The 26,703-nt window shown below is 37.8% G+C and overlaps 1 protein-coding gene across 1 annotated transcript in view; it reads right to left on the reverse strand.

Annotated features, from left to right (window-relative positions):
- CACNA2D3 (calcium voltage-gated channel auxiliary subunit alpha2delta 3) overlaps positions 1 to 25,106 on the reverse strand; it is a 475,703-nt gene extending 450,597 nt beyond the window's left edge. Inside the window, exons 1-2 of the mRNA XM_075052542.1 lie at positions 24,988 to 25,106; positions 24,289 to 24,370 (exon numbers count right to left, since the gene is read on the reverse strand). Coding sequence (XP_074908643.1) covers positions 24,289 to 24,370; positions 24,988 to 25,106 — 201 coding nt within the window. The remainder of the gene's footprint in view (positions 1 to 24,288; positions 24,371 to 24,987) is intronic.
- Between the last annotated feature and the right edge of the window lie 1,597 nt (positions 25,107 to 26,703).

Consider the following 26,703-nt stretch of genomic DNA (forward strand, 5'->3'; position numbering starts at 1 on the left):
TCTTCAAGCAGCTCACCCTGAAGAAAGCAGGGCTGAAGGGGTTTTTTTGTCATTAATTTCATTCCAAGTACAAGAGTTTAAACTTAATGATGTCCAGGTAAGAATCTGCTCATAGGCAAAGTGGGGGCTGGACTGAGAGTTGGACACCAATGATTCATTGCTGAGGCTATTGGTCTTACCGCAGTCAGTGCAAGACTCCCAGTGTGACTTAATACTTTCTGGCACTTCCACAGTCTGTTTACAAAAGGAATACATTTTCCTTGAAAGAGAATAAAAAAAAAAGGGGGGGGGGGGCGCGGATGGCACACGACAGAACCACACCTAGACAAAGTGACAAACACCTACTGTTAGAGAAAATTCTCCACACTCCCCACAAAGTTCTAAAATTAAAGCCTCAAATTCCTAATGAAAACAAGCAATTAGAGAGGAAAAAAACAACCCAAAGGTGTTTCATACAAAATTTAACACTTTTTTATTCAGATACATATATACAGGTAGACATTGACAAGTATCATCAAGTGGATGGGCTAGCCATGGAAAAATGTGATTTTTGGTTTTAGAATCAAAAGATCCCTAAATTTCTTAAGCCATATATTAGTATGGTATTTTATATTAATCCAGTTTCTCCAAAACTTACATTTACCTGGTTTTCACCTACCCAGAACAAAAATGTCTGAAGGCTAAAAATATTATGATTTTTTTATTTATTTTACCTGTTTCTCGTGTGGTCATTCTCTTCAGAATATTTTGGTACTAAAAACAAACCATAGAAGAGGCCTACTAAGACAGGCATGAACAGTCCAGCTACTAATTGATGGTTATAAAACACACAGGGTTCCTCTTAGAGATGTAATGTGATGTTAAAGTGAGGGTAGAGAGGGAAAAAAAAAAAAATCAAACACACACACACAAAAAGAAGTGACTCCACACTACAGTTTTTCAGAGTAGAAACAAAATTAACTTAACAAGGATCACAAAATGACCTACAAGTAAGTCAACTTCAAGAGATAAGGACTCAGAGTCAAGAACATAAAGTGGCCAAAGGTTTTAGTTTATCTGAAATAAATCAAAATAATCCAACACGTTATAGCTTTCAACTAGTCTGGCAATACCATGAGACAGTCTTTTCCCACAAGGTTTGACTCCAAGCTTGTACAGAAATGAGATAACACCACAGCCCAAGTCTCACTGTGCTGCTATTTCCAGTTTCAGAACAGAAAAGCTGAGGGAATGAGAAATGAGTACCCAAACAACACTCTGATCTTCAGAAACGCATTTGTCTACATGTCTGACACACAATGGGCAGCATACATCAAAAAATATGTTAAGTCATTAATAATCAGCCTTTGATTAAAACTTTAATCTTAATTTGATTAAAGTTTTAATCAAAAAATCACTTCCCTTTGAGCATTTGCTGTACATTCTAATTCAATAGCATTTAGGGCAAAAAGACTCCTCAAAAGCAATCTCAGCAGACTCGCTGAGAGAGGGACATGGCCACCCATAATATATCTGCCTCTACACTTGGCTACAAAGCCAACCTTACAACATGAAAACTCCTTGGTTTATAACTGTTTCCTTTTCCAGTATTTTCTCTCTGAGGTCAGCTACACACCAAGCCTTAGTAAGAAGACAATTCCACAAATAAGTTTTCTTTACAATTTTTTATTTTAATTTGAATTAGTTTAAACTGTATATCAAGCAAAATGAGAACTTTGTATACCTACACCCCACAAAAATACACTGGTGAGTGGTAGACTAAGGGAGCCCTCTCACCTCCCTCACATTTTTTAGTATTTTTAGCATTTAGGGGTTTTTAGTACTATTTACTCCTGAACACATGACATCGTAGCACCTCTAGCCTATACAGTTCCTTAGACAGTAGCCAAGCACTACTAAAAAAGTACTTCTACATGGTCCTTGATGTACTTGGTTTAAGTATCTAATTGCTACAATGTTCAATAGCTTAAAAAAATTTGGAAACAAAACCAACAACAAAACCAACTAAGTAAAGGTAAGATCTCTTTCTCAGCATGCTCTGGGGAAATAAGTAAACCCATGGGTTTTTTGTTTCTTTTTTGACTTTTATGATTTAGTATGTATCATTTTATTTTTAATTGCCACTAAATGTATGTTTTATACATGAGCCACAGCAGCTCAGCAGAGAACACAGAATCACAGAGATTGGAAGGGAACTCTAGAGGTAATCTAGACAGCAGTCAGGCCACCATGAAGCTAAGCCATGCTCCAGGTTCATCCCCAAACTGGACAAGTTGTCATTCTGGCTAGGGAGTCAGCACCAGCCCAATGTGGCATGGACCACGCTGCATCTTTACCCACAATTGTCTACATACTTTCAACAATGCTGGTGTGGCAAATCATACAGGCTTGACACTTGTTATCAGAAAGCATACAGATCAGAAAAGTATATATAGTTAAACTGTTCTAATATTCTTTCACTGTCTCAAGGCAAGAAAAAAGCTCAGATGACACTGTATTGATAACACTACCTCTACAAACCATTATAACTCATATCAAACCTCAAAACGCTTCTTTGAGCAACTTTGCTTAGAGAAATTGGACATTATTGATTTTGTCTTCTTCAGCTTAGCAAGTCTCTTGCCACCAGAGATGAGGAAAAGGCCGAAGTACTTAATGCCTTCTTTGCCTCAGTCTTTCATAGAGAGACCAGTTATCCTCAGGGTACTCTGCCCCCTGAGCTGGAAGGCAAGGATGAAGACCAGAATATATCCCCCTTAACCCAGGAGGAAATAGTTGGTGACCGACTACACCATCTGGACACTCACAAATCCATGGGACCAGATGGGATCCATCCAAGAGTACTGCAGGAGCTGGCAGAGGTGCTTGCCAAGCCACTCTCCATCATCTATCAGCAATCCTGGTCAACAGGGGAGGTCCCAGACAACTGGAGGCTTGCCAATATGACTCCCATTTACAAGAAGGGTCAGAGGGAGGATCTGGGGAACTATAGGCCTGTCAGCTTGACCTCGGTACCAGGGAAGATTATGGAACAGTTCGCCTTGAGTGCACTCACATGGCATGTGCAGGACAAACAAGGGATCAGGCCCAGTCAGCATGGGTTTATGAAAGGCAGGTCCTGCTTGACCAACCAGATCTCCTTCTATGACCAGGTGACCCACCTAGTGGATGAGGGAAAGGCTGTGGATGTTGTCTACCTGGACTTCAGCAAGGCCTTTGACAGTGTCTCATGGCATACTCCTTGAGAAGCTGGCATCTCATGGCTACGACAAGCATACTCTTTGCTGGGTGAAAAACTGGCTGGATGGACGAGCCCAAAGGGTTATGGTGAATGGAGTTAAATCCAGTTGGCAGGAGGTCACAAGTAGCGTTCCCCAGTGCTCAGTATTGGGGCCAGTTCTGTTTAATATCTTTATGTTGTGGTTTAACCCCAGCCAGCAACCAAGCACCACGCAGCTGCTCACTCACTCCCCCCCACCCAGTGGGATGGGGGAGAAAATCGGGAAAAGAAGTAAAACTCATGGGTTGAGATAAGAATGGTTTAGTAGAACAGAAAAGAAAAAACTAATAATGATAACACTAACAAAATGACAACAGTAATAACAAAAGGATTGGAATGTACAAATGATGTGCAGTGCGATTGCTCACCACCTGCCAATCAACACCCACTTAGTCCCTAAGCGGTGATTCCCCTGCCCCCTCTCCCCCCAGTTTATATGCTAGATGTGATGTCACACGGTATGGAATACCCCTTTGGCCACTTGTGGTCAGCTGCCCTGGCTGTGTCCTGTGCCAATGTCTTGTGCCCCTCCAGCTCTCTCGCTGGCTGGGCATGAGAAGCTGAAAAATCCTTGACTTGAGGCTAAACATTACTTAGCAACAACTGAAAACATCAGTGTGTTATCAACATTCTTCTCATACTGAACTCAAAACATTGCACTGTACCAGCTACTAGGAAGACAATTAACTCTATCCCGACTGAAACCAGGACACTTTATTAATGATCTGGATGATGGGATCAAGTGCACCCTCAGTAAGTTTGCAGATGACACCAAGTTAGCAGGGAGGGTTGATCTGCTGGAGGGTGGGAAGGCTCTACAGAGAGATCTGGCCAGGCTGGATCGATGGGCCGAGGCCAATTGTATGAGGTTCAACAAGGCCAAGTGCTGGGTCCTGCACTTCGGTCACAACAACCCCATGTAACACTACAGGCTTGGGGAAGAGTGGCTGGAGGCTGCCTGGTGGAAAAGGACCTGGGGGTGCTGGTTGACAGCCGGCTGAATATGAGCCAGCAGTGTGCCCAGGTGGCCAAGAAGGCCAACGGCACCCTGGCCTGCATCAGAAATAGTGTGGCCAGCAGGAGCAAGGTATTGATTATTCCCCTGTACTTGGCACTGGTGAGGCCGCACCTCAAGTCCTGTGTTCAGTTTTGGGACCCTCACTACAGGAAAGACATTGAGGTGCTGAAGCGTATCCAGAGAAGGGCAACAAAGCTGGTGAGGGGCCTGGATCACAAGTCTTATGAGGAGCAGCTGAGGGAACTGGGGTTGTTTAGTCTGGAGAAAAGGAGGCTGAGGGGAGACCTTATCACTCTCTACAACTACCTGAAAGGGGGTTGTAGTGAGGTGGGTGCTGGTCTCTTCTGTCAGGTGGCTGGAGATATGACAAGAGGAAATGGCCTCAAGTTGCAGCAAGGGAGGTTTAGATCGGACATTAGGAAAATTTGCTTTACCGAAAGGGTTGTCAGGTATTGGAACAGGCTGCCCAGGGAAGTGGTTGAGTCACCATCCCCAGAGGTATTCAAAAAGTGCGTAGACAAGGCACTTCAGGACATGGTTTAGTGGGCATGGTTGATGGTTGGACTCTATGATCTTGAAGGTATTTTCCAACCTAAATAATTCTATGGTTCTAAGTTTCAAATTCTAGTTTTGAAACCATATTAATGTTGGGTATTTACGTTTAAAAAATTGAAGCCTGGCTCAACACATTTTAACCTAATAGGACCATTCAAGAAAATAAGGCTAAATAACCATTGTTCTTAGTATAAAACAACAGATATTAAACAAAATTAACTTTATCTTCCAAATGGGAGACCTTGAACAAGCTAAAGCGTAGACTGAGTTCTAAATAATGGATTCAATAATTATCTTTTAAGAGGAAGTCAAAATACTTATATCCAGCTAATTAAAACCTTTTTCAGTCTATTTTAATACCTAGAATGTTTCTTGGTTTATGATTTTCTTTTTGTATCATTACTAGTTTTGCTAAAAAATGTTACAAAATTTTAGTGTCAAGAAACAGCAGCAAAACCAAAAATTTTCCAGATGTATGGAAAACAATTTTTCAAACAGCTTAACTCAAAAGTTGTCTTGTTTTTCTTTTTTTTTTTTTTTTTTTTTTTAAAGTATGCAATACCTTTTTGGTAAGGGAGTTGCAAAGGATGTTTTTTTACATACAAAGGAATTTTCCTTTGAAAGGTCAACAAAGGATCCAGAAGATAGCTCATAAAAAAACCCAAAATAAATCCTGCTCTGAGAAGGTCACACAATGAGAGACTTGGCTTCTCTAGTACAATGAATGAACCACGGTATCCAATTTCACCTACTGCCTTTTTCCTTTACTTCCGCGTTTCATAACAGACTACTGTTAATACTTATACAGCACAACAGAGCAAATCTTTCTTCACAATTTCTCCACATTCCAGAAAGACCAGAGTAAGGGAGATTTTTTCATGCCTGGATGATCACCACCTGCAATACAACATCTTGCTGCAGTACTTGGGTATTTTTATCCCTGCACAGGTAGAGCAATCCTTGAATGTATAATGAATGTATGGGAGGGTGGAGAATCTGTAGAGGGTTTTTTTTTCTATCAGCCTTTTTCTTGTTCTCCAATAACATGGTTATCCAGGCTACAAAAATAAATAAAAAGTTTGTCCTGTAATCCTTATCCAAACTTGGAATCATACCACAGTTCTATTATATGATTTTTAAGGACTAGATGGAGGAAACAAAGTACAGACAACATGGTAGACAATATTCATTAGTGATAAATTTCACAGTCTCAGACAATAAGGTGTATTAAAATAGCTCTATAGCTTTTTATATCTTCTTTTATCTAACCTCATAATGCTTTATATAGTTACATAATTCGGACAAATTAGTACAAGCTTTTCTGAGCCTTTAGGGGGGTGGGGTTTGGTTTGTTGTTTTGGAGGGGTTGTTTGGGGTTGTGTTTTGGTTTTTGTTGGGTTGGTTTTGGGGGGGTTTTTTGTTGGGTTTTTTTTTTTTTTAAGGATGGCATAAGGCCATATATATACACAACATATCTTGTAAAACCTTTCAGTCAGTAGCAATGAGAGAAAGTTGAAAGATGTACATGGGAGAGGTAAATATTTTTAAAATGGAATTTCAAACATGGAATAAAGAAAGGCATAAAACTATACAAAAGCTATTGTTACCCCTTTTTAGCGCAGTAGTTAGCTCAAGGTCATATGATTTGCTATAGCTGCACAAAGAAATGGATCCAATTATGTGTTTTTTAATGGCATCCATGTTCATTTAAAGAAAAAAGACACATTTTATAGGGCTTTACAACTGCAAGCTGTTTCATGCCTCCTCTATTTCCTTTTCCATAGAATTCTGTGATGTTTCTTACTCTTTCTCACACACACTCATACTATTTCAATAATACTATTTTAAAGCCCAGAAAACTACCACAAGCACAGCCTAGGTTCTTAACTTATCGTGAAAAATTATATTGTAATGTGACAATCCTATTCTGCTTCTGTTGTGTAAGGGTATTTTAAATGCTTTTAACACTTATCCTGAATAAGTAATGATGGTTACCCTTCTTCACTTCAAAGTTTTATCTGAACACAAGCATAACTATTACAGATGAGATCCAGAAAAACAGGTTCTTGCAGGGGGGCGGGGGGGGCACAACAAAGAAAAAAAAAGGAAAAAAATAATAAAAAAAAAAACAAACAAGAAAAAAACCAAGAAAAATATTAAATTACAAAATTGGAGAAAAAAAATATTTTTTTAAGAAACACTTCTTTCCTACATATAACAAATTGTTTTATTTAAATCTCCAAAATATCACTACTATACATTCACATTCAAATACTTCTATGCTTAACCAAGTGTGTGGTCACACAATATGACCTATATGCATAGGGAGGAGTAAGAATAAAACAAAGCAAAACCTATGAAGAACTCTTGAGAAAAGCAAATTAAATTAGAAAAAGAAAATATATTTTTAATTGGTCTCTGAACTACCTGGAGTAACTTGAAAGTACTGCAATGTAATTGCGGGTTTTACAGCAAGTTGCCGTAGATGACAAGAATATTCTGAATGAATCATGCTGGAGGACTGGGCTGCAATCCTCCTGGTAGCAGAGCTGTAGGTACAATGGCAAGCCAAGAACAAATTTCAGATAGCACCTTTGCAACTGTTCAGTAGATGCAAAGTACTAAATAGCTATTAAAACATAAAACTGAGCTAGATTGTCTCAAAGACATTGCTACTAGGCAGGATGTATGAAGGACAGAATTATTTGCTCAAGATCAGCCAGCAGCCCTGATGACACACATAGTAACAGGACTTGGGTCTCTGGACTCCCATTTCCTTAACATGAGATTAAAGACACCACTAAGAAGTTGGTTAATACATAGGAGTAAATCTGAGAAGAGTTTTAAGAGAAGCTGTACTCTGAAAAAGCCAATTATCAAATAATATCAGAAATCTGAAGTGAGGACAGAAGATTGGGGGGAAGGAAGTGAAAAAGTATGAGAAAGGAGAAGAAAAATAAATGCTTAAGGCAGAAGATACATTGTATATCAAGCCACTCATATTAAAAAGGAAAAAAGCAATTCCTCATACATGACATAATGAATGAGAAGAGCTAGTGCCACAGAAGGATTGCCAGCTCCTCTGGGAAGGAACGAACAGAAGAATTAGGGAGTGCATATGTTGGAACACTAGGTGAGAGAATCTTATTTTACTGTTCACCTACAAGAAATAGGATTCTATTCCAGTTACTTTTTCTTTTTAGGCAATTAAACAAGGAAACAAAAGCCATCTTTCAACTCTAACATCCTACCCACCAAGGAGAAAGAGTAAAAATCAGCAAAGTACATACTCTTTTGCAGTTAAAATAAATTACAGCTTGATTTAATGTGAAGCCATCAAGGAGATTTATAATTACTCTTCGCATTTAAACCGCAACATTTTTCCAGTCTAAAGAACATTGCACCCTCAAATATTCTACACCTCTTTTCCAACAGAATAAAGTCTCATTACAGATAACAGTCTCATTACTCTGTATGACTATTGTGAATATAAAAGAAAACTTCCAGATTGCAGATCCAATACTTTTGCAATTTATACAACAGTCAGCATTCCAAGTACTGGTGTAAAGGCTTGCAAGGCAGCATACAATCATAGTAGACACAGAGCTACTCATATATCCTAGATATATGTGAAAATTATTTTTTTACTTGCATGTACCTTAACTAGCTGCCAGTCCAGCAGCAATTCTTTTCCTCAGTTTTCTTCTTTATGTCATTTCTCACCAGAAGTCATGACTTTAGCCCTAGACAGTCAATGCAGAATCAGCTATTCTTTTAGAATATTTGAGCTACTCAACACTTTATGCAACTACTTTTCATTAAAAGCATACATAGCGTTACCAAAAATGACCTTATTTCAGGCACAAGATTACTATAGAGGTACCACTCATATCAACAAGCAAAGTAACTCCCATCTGCATTTGCCTCAATTGCTCCTGAACTGATGTGAATTCAAATGTTGTGGTAATTAGTTTACTCTTAAATAAGACTGAAATAATAATATTAACCCTACACACACCTTATTTTCATTCAAGTTCCTAAGCCTTTGGAAACAGATGCTATATTATCCAGACTCCAGGACTGGGGTTTTTTGACAGCACTGCTACTACATGGGAAGTTACAGAAAATTGACCTATTCGGTCAACTAGATCAATCATTCATCAATACATACTAGTGATATTTGATGTCATTTTATTAAAAAAAAAAAAAAACAACGAACACCAAAAACCACCACAAATACCCAAACAAACAAAAAAACATAAAATGAAGAACACCACACCAAAACAATCGCCCCACAAAAGCAAATTTTGCACACGAGTTGTCATCAAAACTTCTTTTTTAAACTGCAAACAGTAAGCAAAATTTGCCACATCTTTATAAATATGGAACCAGCCATATATCAGAATTAAATTGCATAAGGTCAAGCAACAGGTCAGGGGCAAAACCAGGACTCTAGGTTTTTTGGAGGTTTCTAAAGCAGTAGGACCATTATTTAATTCAATGTAATGATTGTACCAACTAGCCAATAATACTGACATTTCAGCCAGTAAGATGTGAAAGGATCATCTCCGCCAAATTACAGAGTTGTCCTGTAATATTGAAAACTTTGCTTTAAGTGAGTGAAGTTCAAGCAATGCAAGCCACAGTACAGTCTGCCCAGATTTGTTGTTGTTCTTCTACACCAGTAAACCATAGGTTTTTACTAGACCCTTGAGAGGAAGATATCCAATAGGCATAGAGGATTTGTGTGAAGAATGGGAATTTTGTACTTTTCAAGACACTATTTTTTAGGTTGTGCATTTTACTGAGATTCTTGAGAAGAGCTGAGTTAGCAGCTGGTTTTGTCTGACAAATTATGTTCAGAATAATTAGCATTTTCAGTTTTACAATTGCTGTATATTTATAAACCAAGATAAACAAACAGCATGCAATCAGATAAATATGGCCATCCATGAATAATTCTATACACTAACACTTGAATTATTCCAATGCATAAGTATAGGTCCCAATCCCACATATAATGCCATTTTCTACCACCCTTTTTCAGACAAAATTCCCCAGACATCTTGCAATGCTGAGCAAGTTCTACTGAACAAACATATATTTACATTAATAACATGCCCAAGGTGGACTGGACAGGATTAGTGCGAAGTTATGAATGTAGTTGAACTCTATTCCTATTACACTGGGGCTGTACAGAATGAAGGACTTCAGCAGAGCAAACATCAAATTTTTAAAAACCGTTAAAGCATTCACATTTTAAGCATCTGGGAAGCCAAATACAAAAGTCAGAATTACGTCATTACTAATATTCAGTTTAATTTTAGATGCCTTTCCCGAATTAAAATTTATATGCTAAGAAATGTAATTTCCTCTTAATTTTCTTTCTTGGCAAAAGTTTTGAAATCATGTGATACTCATGCATTTCACGAATAGCAAACTTGACCTTCTGACTGTGGCTTATATATTTTTATTATGAAAATTCATTCAATAGATTCATTCAATAGATTTGTCAAAAATAGTCACCAGAACACGGATATTGACTGAATTTGTATTAAACAACAAAAAACCCCAACACTTCTCTTCAGTCATTCTTCCTCTTTGCTCCCAGTGCATTCCATTCCTCTTCATCTTACTACCTTTACATATCCCTCATTCTCACCTTTAGCTGTTTTTAAACAGACTGCAGTAGCTCCCTGATACTTGCCTCCCCTGCTATGACAGAAGATTTCCATTTAATTTTGCAGGCAAACCTGTCTCTCCACACCCCACCCCACCCCTGCCCTCTACTTCTTGAGCACACCATCCAAGGTACAACTAAGTATATTGGCTGTCACCAGGGAATTAACAACCTTCTTTTTCCAATAATTTTCACGTGTAAGGTGCACCAATAGATCCTAATGTATTTATTCTTCCTTTTAAAGGCTCAAACATCATAACATAATGAAAAGATAATTATAAGAACAATGCTTGTATTTGCATAACCTTCCTCCATTCTTATGTATTAAAGTGTTATTAAGCCATTACTCATTTTATTTCTACATATTTTTCTCCAGCTGATCAGATCCTCACTGCAGCATTATGATTACACCTGCTTAAGGCACTAAAAATATACATTGATGATAAAAAAATCCAGAGGAAAAAAGCAATGGCTATAAACATGTGGGAGCACAGAGGAGGACAGTGAGAATGTGCACATAGAAAATAAATTTCTATGGTAATTGCAATACAGACAGAAATAATCAGCTACCCGTAAAAGGATAAAGAAAATTGTTTGATTCCTATTTTAACTGTGTTTGACATTTATGAATTTGACTCTGTAATGAGCCTTATTGGTTGGATCTCACCTGGAAGAAAATCAGAAAAGGTCAGAAAAAGTACGACAAAAAAAAGGATCTAGACAAAAAAGCGCAGAACTGTAGTTATGCAAAAAATGGATAATAAGACAGTATCACCAGGGTGGGGAAAAAAATGTAAAAGGGAAAGAAGAAAATGTTTGCAAAATTGAAAATTACTTTCTAATATCAGCATAGCATATCACTTTGCATTCAGGGCACAGGAAGAATTAATTCTTTGACAAGAAAGAGTTCAATTTCACTTGCCAGCACAATGCCATATGGAGATTTATTGCCAACTACAGATACCAAATATCAACAGCAGAAATAAGAGGGTTTCTATCAATTTTATAGTTTTTCAGGACTGTTACAGGAAGCCATTTATCTTTTCAGTAGTGAAAGAAGTTTTATTTAAAAAGTGTGTTAATGCTTTGTAGCTCTCAGAGATGATCCATTCCATGTACTTTGCTTTACTTCCATATCCATATGCTAATGCTGTTCTTCACCACCTGATCCTCTCCATATGCTAAACACTCTACAAAAAGCATTGCTCCTGATCCAAACAATTTCAAAGTTTAGAAATTTAAGGAAAAAGACAGTATTGCTAGGCCCATTTTACATGGAAAAGTTAGGCAAAGATGCCTCTGTTTGGGGAGTGGAAGGAAAAAAAAAAAATCCTGCTTGCAGTTTTAACTTTCCAATTCCAGGCTTCTGGCATTCTGGATGAAATCCTACCATCACCACATGCACCGGATTTGTATGTGTGATATTACAGGTTAAGTTAATTTGACGCTTAAGGGTTTCACTGAATTTTGGCCACCAAGATTATGTGGCCTGAAGAGAACATCACAGACCTAGGATAAGCAGCCAGATATATCTGAATCTCAGTCTGCTGCCTTGATTTTAACATGAAAATTAAAATCTGAGTTGGTCAACAGAAATCCTCCAGTTTTCTTTCACATGTGCACCCCCCCACAGTGTTTTTCATGGAAAGTTCCATGGGGATGTCAGAATTCATCTCTACTTTTACTGCGAAATTGCGTTGCAGTTGGTAATGATAGGTGGAAGTCTGAAGTGTGAAGTGAGTACTCAGCTATTTTTTTTTTTTGCATTGTGCCATCTATATCATCTTTCTTGTTGTGCTTTGTTGAAGAAATGGCAGAAGATATTGTAAAAGGCATGATGTGCGTAGGGGGTAATAAATCTGTTGGATGCAGATAGTCAATGGCTGCAAGTCATAACATAAAGCTTTACTCTTAGCCTCCTACCAGTTTTCATTATCAGTGAAAATTTCTATTAATGTAATACGATAGCATCATGTACAAACAGCTTGGCAGTCATACATTTTGCACAGCTGTCATAAAATGATAGTCATTTAGCTTCAAGGTAAAGCTGAAGTTTGAATATTCCTGCTTTTCATCTTTGAAGCTTTGTCACTTTAGAAGATAATTATCTAATTTTGTGACCAATAGTGTGTTCTCAACACATCAAATTTTCATACCTGTAGTATGTAGATCATTTTTTCTGTGTCTTAAATTAGTGACTTAGATAGCTTGACACAAAATCTTGTGAGTATATTGAATAGCCAAACATTAAAATATGACCTAGAGGAACAATAGGAACACTGTATGCTATGGCCCTGACCAAAGTTTTCATAATGCCTCCCAAATAGCATTTTCACAGTGCATTTATTTAACAGGCTAGAGATACTATGACTGCATAATTTTGACTCCTGCTTTTTAGGAAAGCAAGTCAAATCCTTGTTTGTGTATAAAAGCACAAAGAAGCTCCTTGCCAGCTACTGCAGAATAATTTAAAGCAAAAACAGACGATAAGACATAAAACCTTCTACCAGCTGACATTATTTCTGTACAACACTAAGTTCACTTAAGATACTGTAGCTGATAAAGATAGTAAAAGAAAATGGCTGGTTGAGCATCTAGGAACTAAAGGATTTGTTTTAGCCCCAGATTAGAAGGGAAATTCATTCCTGTGTTACTATGACAAGTTAAAATAAACTTCTCCCATTCATGCAATCAACTTAGTGGAAATTACTCTTGAGATTTTCTAATTATGATAACGGTTACATACTCTTATTGTGAGAACAGGAGTGTCTGTGGAAAAAAGCCCACCTGAATATTAAACAGCAGAGAGTTCAGTTTAAGAGCCTGTAATGTTAGTGCAAACTATTTTAAAAGAATGGGTCAGAAAAGAAAGTGTTGAGACTTGATGAAGCAACTAAAAGATAGTATAATATTATCTATGACTTGGGCCTAAGAGAGGTCTGCCATGACAAAGTGTCATGCCTTTCAATACCTACAAGTAGGTTGTGGAGAAGATGAACCAAGGCTATTTATGGAAGTGCATAGTAGGAGTGACAGACAGCAGTCATAAACTGAAATGGGAAGTTCCAGTTTAAGTAACTTTTCATCCAGGGTAGAGTCAAGCACTGAAACAAAAGAGGGAGGTTGTGGTATATCTGTCCCTGAAGGTTCTGAAGATCAGACTCAACAAAGCCCCAAGATATCTGCAATGATTTCCGCATTGACCTCGCTTTGAGCAGGAAGCTGAGTTAAAAGACCTTCTAAATCTTCTTCCAGAATAAATTATTCTACAATTCCAGAAACTGTTAAAAACACAATTCTGTAGTGGAAGAGAGTAAGACAGCTGGACAGAGGGAGAAAATGAATGGTTTTTCTAGAACCAGTTTTGCTGAGTCATTAGTGCCAAATACAAAAGTCTCAGTTATGAAAGTACAATTAGAATTTTTAAATTCAGTATCACTGTATTCAGAAGAAGATTAATCAGAGGAGATCTACTCAACTTGCACATTATAAAGGAGCAGTGTTAATATACAATCTGCCACCTGCACAAAATTCAGGGAAGCCTGTCAACTCCACATTTTGAGTACACCAAAGGAAAACATTTCATGAAGCTATAAGAAACTCAAAAGTAATTTCTACCCTTTCCTAAAAACTAAGGGCAAATATTCAATATGGAAACTACTTGTCAGTCATACATATAAGCAAGCTAACTAATGAACAATCAACAGGATCGAAACATTAAGCCCCGATATAGTGAATGAATTATTCACACATACTTCCCACTTTATATACTCAATCTTATGATTGATTAGGTCACCATATTATCTATTTTGTTAATGGACCAGAGAACAACTTTTTCTTGCATCTTTTACTTCCTTAACGTGGGTGCTCTAAGATCTCATAATCTAGTTTGAATGACAAATAGTAATACCGATCTTTTTAAGTGCCTCCGGTACTGCAAACTGATTTATGCAAAATATTTGGCATCAGTCTCAGAAGAAAACATTTCTTTCTAGAACGTCTGGCCATTTTAAAACAGAAAGATTCAAATATAAGGTAAATAAGGAAGTTCAGAAAGCGAGGACAGGGAGAAAGACAACAAAAAAACAACACACCAAACTATGGAAGGCAAAAGCAAAACACAGGAGTAGGAGCAAGTGCTCTGACAAAGAGAATGGCTTCTAATATTTTAGAAATTGTTTTGGTCACCTTAATGAAATGTATTGGTTTAACTCTTTACAGTTCTTTCAGGAATCTTGACAGACAGAACAAATCTCTAGAAACAACCAACTAGCAAACACTTTTCTGATTAAGAATCATTGCCAGAATGTATATGCCTTGATGACTCTGTCCAACCAACCAAACAGGCTCTACCTAAAAAACGCAAAAATTCACCATAAGTAACGCTTAGGAAAAAATATTCTCAAGAGTAAGAAGAGTCAAGAAGAAACTTTGCTAAATACCAACAATTGCTGATAGCAAAACACTAGAACACGTGGCAGATACATAAGGAATAAACCAGGTGTTTACATCTAATCAACCATTTCCTTCTCTCTCATTGGAACATCACACTGTCTTAACAAGCCCTAGTGAAGCTCTATTACCTCTGTACTTCATAGTTAGACTTAACATAAGAACATGTTGAGACATCTCGAAAAGCTAACCCGGCTGAATTCTTACCATGTGGTTGTTGGACCAAGTCAAATAGATGAAGACTGCTTACAAGTTTAATCTGTTATATTTAATATATTTATCCTTCTATAGTAAAAAGCCATATACTTTAATAAGATCATTTGATTGTATGCTTATAAAGGGGAGGGGAGAAAAGTAAGCATTCGGCCAACCTGGCCAACCCAAACAGCAATAATTACAGTGTTTTATAACCTGTTTCTGCTCTGAAAGTTGAAGGACTCCCCAGCTGTGTCTTAAGGAGATAAAGGCTCAAAGCTTAACAGTGCATAGATATAGACGCCAAAGAAGAAATACAATTACTTTCACTGCTTATAGTCCAAAATAAAAGATTATGTAGCTCATCTTCCTAACATAAGGCCCTTCAATGAGATCTACATAACAGCAGGTAACCTGTTCTGAAAAGCCACCCTGCAAGAGTTCCTATTCCAGTGTTTTCTCTCAGGGAAGAAAAACAAAACAAAACAAAACAAAAAAAACCCAAAAACAAACAAAAAAAAACCCCAACGTTTGTGATAGTAGGAAAACCTAATTCTTGTGTTTAAAGACCAGCTCTTGTTCATCTACCATGGACACAGAGAACATATTTATTCTTCTTCCTGGTTTTCTGCATGTGAAGAATGTTGCCATATTTCCTTTCAAGTTTTTACTAGTTTTGCTTAGGCACAGCTTGGCCCATTGCACTAAATCACAGTCTAGTGAAGCAGACCTAGTTTTCTTCCTCTCTTCCCTCTCCCCTGCCCCATTTACATTTCTCCACACTTTCTTCCTTAATTCCTTAGTGCAAAAGGAAATACATTTTTTTTTTCCCTTTAGTTTGGGGGTTTTCCCCCCCTCCAATTTTCTAGCTTAATTGAAGGTTATTCTCTCTTTCACACTGTGTACCTGCCTGCATCAGACACTGAAAGGTTTTTTGGAATTCAGAACTGGTTGTCCCTCTCTGACTATGCAACAGAAGTGTCTTACCTTTAAGAGTTTCTACAGTTTAGAACACTTGTAGCCTTATAAATATAGATTTGACATATGCTTTATCATATGTGAGGTTGCCAGTCAGTTCTCAGCTCTCTACAGCTATTAAAGACAGCCACATCAGCCATTTTACCAGAAACTATGGCAGAAATGGGGAACAGGTAAAATGTATCAGATCAGATGAATCTTTGAGGGTAAAACTTTCCCTCATCCCCTCAGTATATTCACAATAGCCACAGATACCAGACGCAGCAAGAACACTTGGAGTTTGTGACTTCCTCTGCTGCTGACTTCTGTAAATCAGTGTCTTGACACATCCATAATTGGTTATGATGAGTGGAGCTGGGGGGGGGGGGGAGTCAATAGAGAGGGGGAAAAAAAAAAAAAAAAAGAGTCAATAGAGAGAGGAGAGAGAATAACCCTTGCTTGTAATAAGCGCAAAAGGAATCAGTGTGAAAAGCAAGAGAAAACTAATTTGTGCTCCTAGCAAACAGGAAACCTCACATATAACAGGAAGCTAATGCAAGAGTTCAGTCTCTCTGAGGGCATCTATACAAGATTATGTCTACTTACATAAATTAGTCTAGGAGCGGAAGCAACAATTCTGCCCATCTCTGCCTCCAAAACTCTTACCAAGGCAATCTGCTTTCTCATAGGGTTTTGAGAGTCTTCTGAAAAACATGCATTTTTTCTGTGTTAGAGATCTTCCAGTAAATAAACTTGAACCTCATGTGCATGAACTGAAAATCGTATTCCTATACAAAGCATCCAGCAAACATATTATGCATTTCTGTCTTCCACTGCAGCAATCACCTTCACCTCCTCAACTGCCATCTCCTTCCTGAAAACTGCCTGGCACTGGGAGTTGGTCAGGCATTCCTATCTTGAAGATACATTTAAAAACACACACACCCCACCAATAGGCTTATCCAAGATTTGAATCCAGAACATTTCAAACATACAGTTATGCACCTGACGATAACTTCACTATAAATTCAAATCTGTTTCTCCCTTCATTCTCAAAGAGCACCATTGATGAGATGACCTTATTTTACCTTTGTCCACCTAAACAAATTATTTTCTTCTAAACTTGACCTCTACCTACTGTCAACTCAAGTCTAGCTTGATAAAACAATCCAAGATGCTCTGGCTACTGCTAAGACCCTGCTAAAGACTGCAGGAAGCCAACTCTCTCAGGCAGCTGGGCTTTATGACAGCTTAATTCCTGTGCTCTATATTCTACTGTCTACTATTCTCTTCCCAGATTAAATTCAATACGCTGGTTGTAACATCTGTACAGTCCTATGTGACCAAGTCTGTCTCTCTCAACCAATCACAATCTTCTCATGTCTTGTATCATCGACCTCAGAAACAGTGTACTAGTTATCAACTATAAGATGGTTAACTCCATCTGTAAAGTCCTAGGAGATCTGAGGGAAGAATATTTTCAGAAAGTACCTGTCCCTGGAATCCACCACCTCTGGAAAGGCTTCCAAGGCCCTTCCCAACTTCTCTCCAATTCTAATTTAAAAAAAAAAAAAAAACAAACAAACAAAAAAAAAAAGGTGGTTTTGCACAGACTTCCTTTTTAAATACAAGTCTTGTAACAATTTTGTTATTCATTCTAAAAGTACTTAAGCTTTACATGTGAACTGGGCAGATGATAAAAGGGTCACAAAAACTTTTAAAACTTTAAAAAAAGGGTCCGTGCACTTTTGCAAAAACATTATACATAGAAAAAGCAAGATGGAACTTAAGAACAACATATTAATCAAAGTATTTCATGGAGACCTTTCAGTGAAGTTTCTACAGCAACCTAAAATACAGTCTATCCTATCAATATATAATTTGTGTTGTACAATGTGTAACCACTTATTATCAGCAACAAAAAAATTGTACCCTACAGAACAGTAATGACATTTGAAAGTGTAGAGTATTGATTAGTAGTTGCTTAAAAGTGAATCACCACTACAATGCAGCATCTATTCATGGCTCTACATACCTTCACTGTCAAGATAATTTGCATGGAGACTGGCTCTTTTAACCTTGAAATGTAAGCATTTTCCAATACAGGATGTGAAAACAAACAACCATAAATGCATTAAGCAAGGGAATTAGTATTCATTTCCTTTCAAGATGCAATGTTTTCCAGTTGGATTGTCCATTCAATAATTTCCATATTAAAAGACATTATTGAAAGTGTAATGCATGTATCATAAACTTACTGAAGCCATCTCATATTTCTATTACATACTAACAATAGAACATATGTACTTTCAATAATACAAGTAAGAGAATCGTGCTGTGCTTGCAAAACCCAGAAAGACACAGAAAATACTGCAAAATATAGAGTGCTGATTGCAGAAGAGGATGAATTCACCATGGCTTAAAACAAGGCTTTCCTTTTAGTTAAAGAGAAATATAAAACATAATGATTGACATTCAGGCTGATTTAGACTGCATTTTAAAAACATTACCAACACCAAGAAATTAACATAACATTCAAACAGGAGATGAGAGTAAGACCACAGATCATTCAAGATGCATTTCTAACTTCACTGAAGGCAAAGAAAACGTTCCAACACCTCCAGAGAAGGCAGAACTTCATTACAAGAAAGAAGGAATAACTATTCTCTGTTACCGAGAAAGAGACCACACTACTGAAAGTTTGATAGCACTGTGATGTTTTCCTCTACAATTCAATATGCTACCTGAAAATTAGCATCGGATGCAGCAGGTTTTTCCACCTAATACGTTAGCAGCATATGAATGTGCTTGATTATTTTTTTTCTTGAACAAATTAAAATAGCTATCCAAAAGAATTTACACTTTTATGTCTGCAGATAACGACGTTAAATACTTCAAACACACTGAAGTGCTCCATAACTAGTCTGGCATGGAAACTAACCTTGTGATTCATATAGCCCAAAGATCTGTAAGAATTAAAAGGGATGTAGGTTCAAGATCTGCAAGTTCCAAAACATCATTTGCATTAATCATCAGAATTAAAGTGATTTAAGATTCTCAGATGCATATTCCTTTTGTTTTCTAATACTTGATTTTAATTCAGTGCTAGGAGACACATTTTACATAATCCAGACTTCAGGAGTTTGAATTATAATGAATTAACTCCAAATAAAGCTTTTGGTAAGCTCTATATTATTTACCTGGCTAGTGGGGTTTTGGAGTTTGGGTTTTGGGGGGTTGTTGGGTTGGTTTTGGTTGGTTGGGGGGGATGTTGCTGTTCACTTGTGATTTTTGCAGGGGAGGTTGTGTTGGGTTTTTTAAAAATCAGTTATAGGTCTACAGGTTTTTTGACCATTTTTCTCCTATTTTTGATAGGGAAAAAAACCCAGTATTATTTCTTCAGTTTTAAAATTTCTCAGCTGGCAGTTTAAATTGATATCTAAGAAGCCAGCCCATGTCTATCCTTTAAACTGCACGTCTCAATCCTACTGACCCTTCCCTCAAAGGTTGCAGTGTCTTGAGCAGAGAAGAAACATCCTATAAAGACCAAAACCAACATAAGGCAGAATAAAAGAAACACAATTAACATCAAGATGATTGGACTAAACTTCCCAAAAAATTTAAGTCACTACTATACGATTTAAAACTAAAGATAGATGTACTGCATGAATCGGATACACCAGCTGAATGCTAATTGATCTAAAGCACCCCATTACATTAGTTTTGCACTGACATTTCCATAGTTGTAAGAAACTAACAAGATACAGCACCAAATCTAGTCAGCAAGACAAAATGCAATTCTGAACCTTTAAAAACAGGAATGCTATACTGATTGAAAAATGTGCTTTGAGAAAACACAATGATTTGAGAACTGCTAACACAATGAAAAATTTGTTGAAAGGAGTAGGCAGATGCAGACTACAGACTGTTTGAGACCAAGGCAGTCAGTGCTTACATAACAGTGAAGGCTCCGTTAGACGACTTACATAAGAAAAATCAGAGATAGCCTTAAACAAACTTGTCTCCATTAAGAAACCTTTATAGCAGAACCAATAAATAAGTTTCTTTTCAGTTAGAAACTGTTCCTACATTTGCAATAAAATAATATCAACTATTCAGGACCAAATAATGAATTATCAAAGCTCAGAATATAAAAAAAAAAAAAAAAAAAAAAAAAGAGCAGTGACTCCAAAAGAAATCTGAGAAAGCATAGACCACACTGCATTTTTAGAGAAACTTCATTGATATTAGAAAAGCTTTACTGTGTAACAACAATTATTTTTAACATTAACAGAAGGCACGTTACCTGCATTTTTTGCTTCCATTTTATTACTACTATTATTTTGCAACAGCATGGAATAGAAAACATGTTATTAGCATGGATACTGTAATGTGAACAGTAGCATTCGCCAAAGTCTGTTCCTCCAAAATTCTAATCGTAGCAGCTGAAGTGAATATCTTCCCGGCACCTAACACTCGCTTTGCAACCTATACTTAAAGCCTGGCTTTGCCAGTGGACTACATTCTCACATTTACTACAGTACTCACTAAACATAATCAGAGTGTTAAAAAAAAAAAAAAAGTTTAAAGAAGCATCAAGATTCAAATAAGGCAGATGTCTTTTGAAAGTCGGGGGGGGGGGGGGAGGGGAGAATATAAGCACCTAAGGCACAATTAAAATTTGAATCAATTCTTAGGCCCCAGCAGTATTTGCTAAGTAGGTGAAGAGTATGCATGTCTACAGCACCAAGCAGCTTCTTGTACGCTGCCAAATCTATATGACAACTGTAAAACCTCCATAAAACAGATAACTTAGGAATAATATTGTCCTGTTTTCTTCTGTATGGTTTTCTGAACACTGAATGGTCTTCCTTCACTTTGAAAGCAAGTAGTAGAACATTAAAATGCTACATTTTTAAGTGCTAATTTTGCTTAAAAGCTTATCATCATTTTTTAAATTAGCTACTGAACTATTATTATTATTTTCTGAGCTGTTTGCAGTGTCTGTATTTCAACTAAAGTCAATTTTTGGAAAAATCACATATCCCATATACTCTTAGGAGGCATAACAATGTACTTGGATAAGATTATTATAATGCAATAAAATAATAAAGCATTCTATTAAGATAAGGCAAGCAGTGTTTTTTTAAAAAAATAGATAGTTTCAAAAAGTGACAAAAATATTCTCATGCATCTTTTTGAAACTCAAGAGGACAGCCATGCTGGTTATTCATTTGATATTCACAGGACAGCAAGACTTAAGAATTGTAATAACTAAATCAATATTCACAGTTATAACCTGGCTTAATTTTGCTTTACAGAGTATCTTGCATTACTTCATTTGCTCAATGAAATTTTAGTATGGGTCAAATGATTCTTAATGTGTAAAACATTTGGGCAGCAGAGATTGTCAATCACACTTTGATTTCAAACGCATTCCTTTGAAAGTAGGGCTCACTATATATGCTAACAAAATGAATCAAGTAACCTTTACATTAATTTTTCATTTAGCAAGCCTTTATTAAACTAAATGGCACTACAAAGCAGTTGGTAACTGAGAAATCTATACTGCCCAGATACATTATTATACATACATTGTATATCTTCATTTGTGTAACAATGCTTAATTCATAATCAGAAAGTGTGGATCCCTCCAGTAATATTAGAAGTTGCACTGCTTCTAAAAGTGGAATCTTGACTTTAAAAAGACATTGACTCTGATCACCCAGAGCTCACAGTAAATACCAAATGGATTCTTGATGCCTGGCTACTGGGGAGGGAGGAGGGAGAAAAAAAGGCATTTGCATTTAGAGTCCTACTGTGCTATCACTTCCTTAATTGTTATGACAACTTCTGTCACTAACTTTGCATATTGAAAATACTTGCAAATCTTGAAGTTTGGTATGTTTTTATTCACGTAAGCTTATGGAAGAAATATACTTTATAACAATACAAAAAGATACATGTTAAAGTCATCTGCCATGATCAACAGCAAGAAATAGCAAGCTTAAAAGGCCAGAGACACTTGGAATTCTAAATAAAAATAAAAAGCACCAGAGGTTTCCTAAAACTACTGTAACCAGAAGGGATAAAAGAAAAAAAAAAAGAGGATGTGATAGAGGAATAAAAATGCTCTAAATACCTGTCAAATCTGCGTTTTGTCTTTCCTCTTTCATTAAATAATGAAATATCATAACAAAAGCAAGAAACAAAAACACTAGGTTACAATGAATATATACAGTCCACCTTCAAAAACAGGAACACAGATTTGTTAGTGAAATAGAAAGGATGTTGATGAAAAGGTAAAATGAATAGCTTCCAATTACCTACAATTATAACAACCAATAGGAAGAAATCTTGCTACTTCAGAGGGAAAAAATACATTACAGAAGGGATGACAGCAGTATCTACTATGAGGAAGAGAAGAATGATTAAGGATCTCATACTGATTCTTTGCAATTTTAGCATGATTTCAACACACAGGAAATTCTATATTTTGGGGACTATCTGTGTTTGGTACATTTAATTTTTAAATCCATTTTAGTGCAAAAATGGCTGTGCATGGAACAGTTCCAAAGTTAAATAAAGGTACCTGTTTGTTATGGCCCAATAAAAAATTAAAGCCTTTTAATAATACTTGATTAGATACTAATCAAAATGGAAAGGCCCATCTGCTGTATAAATTTAAGGAGTTCATACAAAAATGTGATGATATAAAACTACACAGACTTTAAAGAATGTGAGCTAGAAGTATAATAAATACTGAATGTCCAGATTTTCAGAGTAAAATAAAAGTTCGCCCAATATATTGAAGTGAAGCCATTTAATGGCCTTGAAAGGTAGTGAGAGACCTCAAATATTTTTGTTCTTAATAGCTCTGTATTTTAGCTTAGTGAAGTTCATGTTTTGCAGTCCTGGGTGTACAACACTGAAAAGACAGATAGTGCTAAGGAACTCATATGCCTTTAATGATCATTAAGTCAGTTGCTTTCATTTTACATGGCTAGCATAAGCTTTATGTTTCAACTGCTACATGTACTGTCCATTACATAATTTCACACATACACAAGCCTTTCAAAATAAGTGCTACAAGCTCAAGGAATAATTTCCTTCACAATCAGACCAAAAATAAAAATAATAATAAAAAAAAACCACAAACCAAAAAAACACGTTACTCAGAACTAAAAACCACATCCAAAAAACCAGTAGAAATTTAACACATGGGTTGAATGAGCATCTCTGTAGTCAGTGAATGTCTCTATGTTTTTCCATTCCATATTGCATTTTGAGGATCACATATTAAATGCTGCAAAATCAGTCTTAAAGTCTTAGCATATTCCTCTTAGTCTCTCATTATATTTTTTCAGCAGCTGCTGTAAAAATAAATTGTCTACAATACAGAACTTTACTATAGGTTGCATATTTAAATTAGAGTAAACACAGTCCTTGATATATACCTAATACTCAGATCCGCTTTCTCATTACCCTCCACCCCAATTATGCAGACTTATACCAATTTCTCAAGTTTTTGCAATACTTCACTAGCTTATTACCCAGCTGTGCAGCTGAGCAAGAAGATAACCACATTCATTCCTCTTATCTGTAATGATGTAATACATCCCAGCACTGGGTTGAGATGATTGGGGGAATAATGGGATTGTAAAAACTGCAGAGATGACAAACAACAGTGCAGCCGCCTTCTCCCGATACAGTGAATTGCGTACATACAGCACAGGGTGAAAATAATACAATATCTACTAATTCTGCTCCTTGAATGAAGTTAACATTTTTCATAAGAAGCAGCTGCTGTTTCTACACAGAAATATCAACACCACAACGCAGCAACCAGATTAAATATCCGCAATCTAGGCTAAAGCCTACACTTCAAGAAATAAAAGTGTTTGAGTTTACTTTCTAGTGATTAAAAAAAAAAAATAAAAAAATCATCCAAACAGAAAAATGTCAGTTTAATCAAGGACTCTCCAGGTAGTGCAGTGCAATGCAAATGGTCATTAGGGACTAGTATACAATACAAAAATAGATGTTGGACCAAAGCATGTACAGCACTGCTTTCTTATTCATTTAAAAAATCAAATCTGCCTCCATTTTCTCTGTTAAAACCTTCCTTATTACAGCTGAAGAGATCCTTACCTTCTGCAGGAGCTGGGAACCTGAGTACTTGGCTGCAATAGATTTGATCTCTCCACCAAATGCTGAGGCCCAGAGCTTTACACTGAGAAGAAAAAAAAAAAATGAGAAACAGGAAGAAATGTAATACACATGTCATAGCAAGCAACACAGACTGTAACAGCTTCAGCTGCACTCAGAAGGATCCTAGCAATTTTGCATTAAAGACATCACTAAGGAACCTAAGCTCAGCAAAAGATTAGTGAAGCTGTTCAAGTACAAGCACAAACTAGACGCTGTGCTAAGGTAAGGCCTCTGATATGAAACTACCCAACCTGCACTGTTTAAGTTTAAAGAATCGATTTGTACAGAAACATGCTTTGGCACAACATAACATGTATCTATTGAAAAGAAAGAGGCAGATAAAATGGCAAAACAATTCTGAACAATAAATTCTCACATCAGGAGTTAACAGCATCAACTTCAGTAAATACAAGCACTTAAGTTAGGACTCTGCGGCCACATACTCCACCAACACATGCTCCTACAATAAAATCAAAGTAGTGCTGAGCGCATTAGAGACTACCACTTTAAACACAGCTGACAGAGGAGCAAAGGTGCCTTGAACAGTCAAGTATCTGCAATACAAAAAGGTAAGAACTTGAGCAGTCAAGTTCTCATCCTTGAACACAGTCCTGAGAGCAATAGCATGAAAGCACTTACACAGACAAGGGGATCTGCTGCTCCGATCCAACCACATCCACTAAGGCTGTGTTAAAAGCTGTCCAGAAGATAAAGAAACACCCCCCAAAAGCCCGAAGAAGATTCAGGTTCTCTGGCATTGTGCCTCTCTGTGCCTGGAAAGATTTGGGGAAATTCAAGTAAAGCCGAATTCAGCAGCAGTGGGGTTTTGCTTCTAAAGCCTCTGTCCCCAACCTTACCCCCTCCCCTAGAACGACACTGGAAGAAATCACAGCTCCATCCTCATCCCTCCAAAGAATGACCCTCTCTGTGTAATGGAAGGAGAGGACCAGAAGCAAGGCTCTAATGACTTGAAAACTATTGTGTCCCTGGTAACAGCAAAGCGTTTTCCAGCACTACTGCAGCCACTTGCACGTAGTTCTTTACAACTCCGCAGTCAGCAGTGTGCTGGAGTTACTTCAGTGACCTACTGCTGCTCCAGAGTGCCCTTAGCAGCAAGAAAGCGGACTATCGATTCCAACTAGGGAGGCTCTCTTCTTGCAATTACTGCTCACTTTGCAAATGGAAAGCTGCCTAGAGTTCTCCTTTCCCTCGCCGATAACCTCGAGCCTTCATCCCAGATCAAGTCAGCCAACGCACTGGTTCAGCGGAGCAGGAGCAGCAGCCTTTTAACGGGATAGCGCGGAGACAGAGAGGCAGGCACAGGAGGAGCCGGACCAGAGGGAGGGTGCCTCTGTATGGCAAAAGCAGAGAAAGTCTGGAGGAGCGGAAAGTGGAGTTGAGCCCTTCCAGGAAGGCGAGCAGAGCGCGCTGCACATTTGCCGGGGGCTGAGCTAGGGAGGGCTCGGCAGGGGCGGAGGGGAGGTGGGGGGGCCGTGCACACCCACCGGAGACCCGGCCAATTCAGGCAGGGCACCGCTGCGTGACAAGCATCTGTCACACACCCCGGAGAGGCGAAGGATGGCCGGAGCTCAGCCCTTTGCGCCGAGAGCGCCCAGCATCCCGGCGGCGGAGCCGCGCCGAGCGGGGCGCGGACGGAGCCGCGGAGGAGAGCGGCGAGCCCCGCCGAGGCAGCATCGCCGGCGAGCGGGAGCAGCGGGCTCCCGGAGCGAGCCCCGGGTTTAGGTCAGGCTCGCACGTTTAATCGAGTCATCTACGGCACGTCCTTGGGCATAAAGGCACGTTTGCTGCTGCCTCCCACGCCTGAGCGCTGCAGCGAGTCACTATCCGAGAGACCGGGACTAGCAAAGGCTTATGAATGAAAAGAAATGCAGCATAAGTAAATCAATGCGGGCTAACTGACTCGAGCCTATGAATAAATTATTCATTTATGCTCATAGAAGAATCCTCTTGATATGGCAAACATAGGATTACAAGCTCCTCCGCGGAGAGAGCGGCGTGGGGAGCGGGAGGGGATTGGTCCAGGTATTTTTGTTGTTGCGTTTTAAAATCTACCCTCCCTCCCTTTGCTTATATTCTTCTCCCTCTGCTCGTTTCTCACCACCTTCTCCACTAAAACCCACAGACTTAAAATAGCAATTGAACTTTAATGTAAATAAGTATGGCAAGACCTGGAGATGATCTGAGCATGGGCTGAGTCATCCTTGCATCATACAATGTAGCTCCAGTGTCCGCTCCAGAATTCTAGTTTCTTCCCTCTGTAGCTAGAATTAACACCTCAAAATATTCACTCTGCCTTTGTATACTATTCTTGTCTTGTTTAACATGTTCTGTCTT

This window comes from Buteo buteo, chromosome 21 (genome assembly GCF_964188355.1).
Source record: "Buteo buteo chromosome 21, bButBut1.hap1.1, whole genome shotgun sequence".
NCBI lineage: Eukaryota > Metazoa > Chordata > Aves > Accipitriformes > Accipitridae > Buteo > Buteo buteo.